This window comes from Hipposideros armiger, unplaced genomic scaffold (genome assembly GCF_001890085.2).
Source record: "Hipposideros armiger isolate ML-2016 unplaced genomic scaffold, ASM189008v1 scaffold_28, whole genome shotgun sequence".
Lineage (NCBI taxonomy): Eukaryota > Metazoa > Chordata > Mammalia > Chiroptera > Hipposideridae > Hipposideros > Hipposideros armiger.
The window spans coordinates 2,867,531-2,874,084 of NW_017731378.1; the positions used below are offsets into that span (position 1 = coordinate 2,867,531).

A 6,554-nucleotide genomic window follows, 5' to 3' on the forward strand; every position below is an offset into this window, starting at 1 on the left:
CCCCCCCCTCCCACACACACACCACAGGTTCTCCCCACCAAGACTCAGTGGATTGCTCCGCCTCCGCCCGGCCCACATGCGGGTAGCAGGCATTGCCCTGCCCGCTGCACCTGCACCTTGGACCTGGGGGTAGCCGCTGGCAAGGGGTGTCGGGTCCGCCCCAGTGTTGCTGGTGTCTGATCCCCACTCCCCCACCCTCTGGCAGGGAGCGAGTTCTCCGGCAACCCGTACAGCCACCCCCAGTACACCGCCTACAACGAGGCTTGGAGATTCAGCAACCCCGCCTTACTAAGTGAGTACGCCACCTGGCTGGCCCGCGCGGCTCAGCGCGTCCGCCCGCCGGCGGGCTACGCGGAGCTGCTTCTGGACGCGTCCTACTCCCCGCCATCTGACCTTTGGGTGCCGGCCGGCAGGCTCGTTAGTGCATCACTGAGGGCCGGGATCCCTTGAGGATGCCCACGCCTCCCTCCCTTCCTTGCTCTCTCCTCCCCTCCCTCCCGGATCCCTAGAAGGCCCTGCGCCGCCCCCACCCTCGACCCCCCTGGAAGGTCTGCAATAGGGTAGCGGGGGTCCCTGATCGAGTCCCTCTCCCACCCAGTGATGCAGCTCTCCTGGAGACAACCGTGCCCGTGCCCGCAGTCCAGCCAAAGTCTCCCTGCCGGGATCCCGCCAGACCCCAGCCCTGGGAGGTCTTTTCTTTGCTTTTCTTTCCTTTTTTGTTCTCCTGTTTGTCCTCTCACCCAGCCCATTCTTCTCCTGTGTTAACTTCCAGGTTCCCCTTATTATTATAGTGCCGCCCCCCGGGGCTCCGCCCCTGCCGCTGCTGCCGCTGCCTATGACCGCCACTAGTTACCGCGGGGACCACATCAAGCTTCAGGCCGACAGCTTCGGCCTTCACATCGTCCCCGTCTGACCGCCCACCCCGGAGGGAGGGAGGACCGATGCGACGCGAAGCCTCTCGCCACTGCCCCAGCCCCATCCCCACCCAGAAAGCCTGCAGCCCTTCACGTCACCCCGTCGAAGGCCAGACAGGACGAGTGGAGCCGTGGGCGGGACCCTCAGGCCTGGGCCCGCAGCCCCCAACCCCGCCCGCCTCCCCTCCCCGCCTGCCTGGACTGCACCTCGCAGCGAGGAGGGCCTGACCCAGCTCATCCGGCCTCGCCCGAGCCGGCTGGGAGTACCAGCCACAACGTCTGACTCTGGCCAGGCCCGCCGCTGTGCGCGGGGACACGTTTCTGTGACACACAATCAGCGCGGACTGCAGCGCGGCCCAGCCCCGGAGCAGCCCGCCTCGGAAGCTCCGGCGCCAGGAGGCCTCGCTGGAGGGACTGGGCAAAGGAAATTAAGAACAAAATGATTTTCTGCAGAAGGAGTAAGAGCCTCCTGCCGAACCCTCGGGAAAAAGTCCTTACCCCCGTGCCACCGGACTGCCACCACCTTCCGAGTGTGCCCTGGCCCAGGCAGGAGGTGGAATGGAATGGGGGCATGGGGGCTGGGCTCTAGGGACAAAGGTTGGGTTCTTCAGGTCTTTCCAAGGTTGGGACCCAAGGCAAGGAGGCCCCAGAAGCCCGCACCCACCGAACCGTACCCTTGGCTCTTCCCTACTCCATCTGAACTGCCCAGGCACCTTCTAGTGACCAGACTCTCAGCCCCACCTTGCCCCTACCTCAGCGTCTCAGCCATCTGCTGACCTCCCAGTCTCCCCTGATACCAGTCCTTTTCCCATCGCTCTGCATCTCTGCTCCCTAACTCGCTGCCCCATCGGAGGCTTTCCTGTGCCTGCCGCAGGACCAGTTCCCACAGGCCTTGGGCACTGGTCTTTCCCAGCAGTTACTTGATGTCCCTCCCCCGACACAGACTCGCTATCTGCGGGTGATAGGAGTAGGTTCTGAGCTGGCGTCTGAGCTGCGGAGGGGTGGAAGTGGAGGTCGCCCACTCCCCGCCCCGCCCCCCGCCCCCGCCCCCAGCCTCCTCCTCCGGCAGAAACTGAACGGAACCGCAAAAAAGTCTACATCTATTTAATATGATGGTCTTTGCAAAAAGGAAAAAACAAAACAAAAACCCAACAGGCTGCTGCTTTGTAGAAAGACGGTGTGTGTCGTGTGAAGGCGAACCCGTGTATATAACCCCGCCCCGTCCGCCCCGCCCTGCCCAGTAGAGTCCCCGCTGCCCGCCAGCCCTGCCTGTAGATGCGCCCCGCTGTCTGTGCTGTGAGAGTCGCCGCTCGCTGGGGGGGGGAGGGGGGGAGGGACACAGCTACACACCCACTAAAGCACAGCACGTCCTGGGGGAGGGTGGCATTTTTTATGTTACAAAAAAAAATTACAAAAGAAATCTCTATGCAAAATGACGAACATGGTCCTGTGGACTCCTCTCGCCTCTGTTTTGTTGGCTATTTCTCTGTAATTCCGTGTGTTCGCGCTCTCCTCCGCATCTCTCTCTTGCGCATCTCTCCCCTCTCTCCATTTCTCTTTTCCCATCTGTCTCTGTCTCTCTCCGTCTTTGTCCCTCTGTCTCTGTCCCTCCCTCGGCCTCTCTCCCCAGCCCCATCCCGGCAGCCTTGCCCTCGCAGCCTAGATCAGAGGTGGCAGCTCCACCCCCGGGCTTGTCCCCTCGCGGCCGTGCCCCGCGCGCCCTGGGCCGCCGGCGGCCGGGCCGCCCAGCCCCGTAGTTGCTCTCTCGGTAGCGGCGATGCGCCCTGCATGTCTCCTCACCCGTGGATCGTGACGACTCGAAATAACAGAAACAAACTCAATAAAAGTGAAAATAAATAAATAAAAATCCTTGAACAAATGCGAAAAGGCTTGGAGTCCTCGCCCAGATCTCTCTCCCCTTCGAGCCTTTTTATTTGAAAAGGAAAACGAGAAAAGAGAATAGTTTAAGGGAACTGTCGGCGCCCAGCCAGGCTCCAGTGGCCCAAGCTGGACGGCAGGGAGCCGAGGTTTGAACTCTGAGGGCCGGCCCATCCCAGCCTTGCAGGGCTGGAGGGTCAGGGTCCTCAGAACCAGGACCCAGCGAAGCCTCAGAGAGCCCCCGACAGCTTTGGTCTCCTTGGCCACTTTCAGCGCGTCGGTTCGTTTTGATTCTTTTCTTTTTCTTTCTTTTTTTTGTGCACATGATAAATAAATAATAATAAATAATAATAATAAATAATAATAATAATAAAATTTTGTATGTCACTCCCCATGGCTCCAGGTTTGTCTCTCCCTGTCTCTGGGACAGGCCTTCTCTCACGCTGGTCGATCCCAAATAACCCCCTCAATGACCTTCCCAACTACTTTCCCGCTGCGACCCCCCATCCCATCCCTTTGCCAAGACTCTCTTGGGGGCAGCTGAAAGCAGGCGAAAGTCGAGATAAGTGGGCTCTTCAGTCGCCACCCTGTCCCACCTGCCTGGCACTTGGGGCAAGGAGCTTTCCAAAACTTCAGAGTAACCTCCAATTACGCGTCTGCCTCTCCACCCGCGCCCAGATTTAGGTTTCAGGCTCTCGGAACGACGCCGGAGACCCTCTCCCGGTGGGTAGGGCGTTGTTTGCTGTCCTGTCTCTCCTCCGCTTCCCGCGCAGCCGCAATTTTATCCCCCAAATCCGCCTAGAGACCGCGGAGGCCGCAAACGCTTGTCACAAGTTCCCTCGCCGCGCATATTGTTCCGGGCGCAGACAGTGCCCAGCCCCGCGGAGCCCCGGGGAGAACCTGCCGGCTCCCGGGATCTCGCGCGCCCCCTGTGTCTTGCGGAGTCCTGGGCCCTGGAGACCAGCAGCTATAGGATTGGTTGTTTGAGTACGTCCCCAGAGGGAGAGCAGGAATCTGTCTTTCTGTCAGTCGGTGCCTCCATTTCTACTCTATATGTCCGTGGGTGGCTCTGGTGGTGGGGAAGTGGGAGAACTGTTTGCTTTTTCAGACACTCTTACTGTTGTGCCCGGGAGTCCAGTGAAGGATTTGTGTATGTCCTGTGTCTCTGTTCCTGTTTGGGGAGGGATGGAGTGATTGTCCAGGAATTGTCCAGGGGGGCATCTGAGATACTTGGAAGGGATCCCCTCTCTATCCCTTCACCTTCCAACTCCAGCCCTCCCTGAAAGGCCGCAGCCTCCACCTGATCTCTGCCCTTGGAGACTTTTCTTTTCTGCCCCTGGGAAAACTTCCCAGCTCATTTTCCAGCTCAGCCTCCTCCCACTTGATGCACTGAGCTGTCAGGGATAGCTGGGGGAGAAAGGGGGCAGCAAGCAGGACCTGCAGGCCGGCTAAGGAGTGGCCTTCTGCCTTGGCTGGGGCTGGTGTGTCCCAGACACCTCCTTCCCACCAGGATCCCAGAGGCTTTTCTTTCTCCAAGCCCAGCTTCACCCCCATCATGTCACTTTAGGAGGATACACAGCATCCGCAATGAATCAGCAAGCCCCTAGTCAAGTCCAGCCCCTTCCTCCTTCTTCTCACCTGTGTCCCCTCCCTAGTTCCCATCTCAGTAAATGACAGTCCACCTTCCCCTTCCACCCTGCACGGTGCTGCCCCTCTTGACCATCAGTCTCCTAGAAGAGTAGTCTTCAAACTTCTTTGCTCATATGCCCTATTAGTAAAAAGAACTCTTAATGCATACTCCCAATATAATATTCATATTTTTATTTATATAGTTAAATATTTACTTATTTATAAATTGCATAAATGTGCTATCAAACTAACATATTACGAATTTTATAAGACACAAAATAGAAAAAGGATGAAATTGGAATACATAAACATAGAAGTTCTAATGTTCTCTTCTCATGCCTAAATGAATTATCTTGCCCCCCCACCCCGCCGAAGATGTACACCCCACTTTGGAGATCCTGCTCAGAACCCATCAAAACCCAGCATAGCAGAACACCTGACTCCCTGACCATTGCCTAATGCCCAGCAGGTATGTTTTTGGAAGTTGTCAGGGCACTGGGTTGGCCTAGTCAATGCTGCCCTCATCATAGGGAGCAGGCTACCTGGTCCCATTGCCTGGCTTTGCCTCCAGGTGCCTCTAGACTGGGAGTACTGCTCTGCTCCATACATCAAATTGAGAGCCAGTGCCTCTCACCAGAACTCCTTACCTTCTGTTCTATTTCTGGTCTACTTCATACTGATTTGGACAGCTAGGGTCCCACTGTTGACAGTGACCACCTCTGTCCAGAAGATTTCATGCTCTATCCTTCCTGCGGTGCTGGCTTCTGCTTGGAATTGGCTTATTATAGTCCTTGACCAGTTTCCTGTTCTAGCTGCAGCCCCATATACATACCCCAAACACAAATAGGGCCTGTTGTCCAGCTTCAGTGTTCTCCAGAAATCACCTGATTCTGACTCTGCTAGTCCTGTCCCCACAGCTGAGGTACAGCAAGTTTGACAGTTAGAAATAGATGAAAAAAGGTGTCCTGGGTTGAAGGAACAGCAGGAACAAAGACATGGAAGCATGGAAATAGACCTGATAAAATATGACTGGAGCATCAAGTGCCTGTGGAGAGACAGAGGGAATGGGGGGAGGTAGCAGGAGATCAAGCTTAAAAGTAGTTGAGAGCCATGTCACTGTGCTGGAAATGTCAAAATGATATGCATCACTTACACAGCTGCTTTAAGGAAGCTGTCCCACTCCTGGCCCCTCCTACCCATGTAACCACCATATTTATGCCAATGACTTCAATCCGAGCCAATCAGTTCCCCCTCTCAGGACACAGCACTAAGTATGGAGAGAATGAGGCCATTCACCATGATAGGCGAAGCCCAATGGAGATCCTGAGGGGATTCCCCAGTCTTCCTCATCTCAGTCAAGGGCAGCCCCATCTACCAGTCTCTGGACTCAAAATCCCAAATCTTCCCTGACTCCTCCTATCTTACCCATCTCACATTTGATCCACCAGCAAAACTAGACAGCTCTACCTTTAAAACAGTTTCCAAATTTAGCCATGTCTGATGATCTGCATTATACCATCTCAATCCAAGCCTTCAGATGATCCTTCACCTGGATTTGCAACAAAAAAGTTCTAATTGGTCTTCCTATTTATACCTTTGCCCCACCCACCACAGTCTATTCTCCCCCCAGCGGCAGAGTGACCCTCCAATATGTAAAGCAGATCATGTTCCTCCTCTGCTCAGAGCCGTCCAGTGGCTCCCCTTCTCCCTCAAAGTCAAAATGCTAAAACTGATCTACAAAGCCCTACATGTTTTGGCTGTCAGCTCTACCATCCCTACCCTCCCTTCTCCCCACCACAGCTCTTAACTCACCTCCCATTACCTCCCCCAGCTCACTGTGCTCTGAGCCCACTAGCCTCTGTGCTTCAATTATACAAAGCAGAATGACCCTAATAAGTCTTCCCAAAATATTTGCGCTTCATGTACTTTTGTCTGCAGACAGCCCTGTGACTGGATCCCCACTTCCTTAAGGTCTCTGCTCCAGTGTTACCTTATCAACAAGGCCTTCCCTCATCAACAAATAAAATAACATACATCTCACCACTCTCTGTTCCCTTCCCTTGCTTCTCCACACTTTACCACCACCTGACAGATTACGTTTTATTGGTTTATGTCCTGTCTTCTCCCAATAGA

At 55.4% G+C, this 6,554-nt stretch overlaps 1 protein-coding gene across 12 annotated transcripts in view; it reads left to right on the top strand.

Moving 5' to 3' along the window:
* Positions 1-3,179, top strand: part of PAX2 (paired box 2) — a 91,943-nt gene extending 88,764 nt beyond the window's left edge. For 4 of the 12 annotated variants that reach the window (XM_019636529.1, XM_019636536.1, XM_019636530.1 and 1 more), the window contains 2 exons: positions 206-292; positions 792-3,110. In XM_019636529.1, the coding sequence (XP_019492074.1) occupies positions 206-292; positions 792-913 (209 nt within the window). In that variant the 3' untranslated portion in view covers positions 914-3,110. Of the gene's footprint in view, positions 1-205; positions 293-772 lie in introns of all 12 variants that reach the window. The other 8 variants (XM_019636538.1, XM_019636535.1, XM_019636541.1 and 5 more) reach the window with 3 other exon arrangements.
* The last annotated feature ends 3,375 nt before the right edge of the window (positions 3,180-6,554 follow it).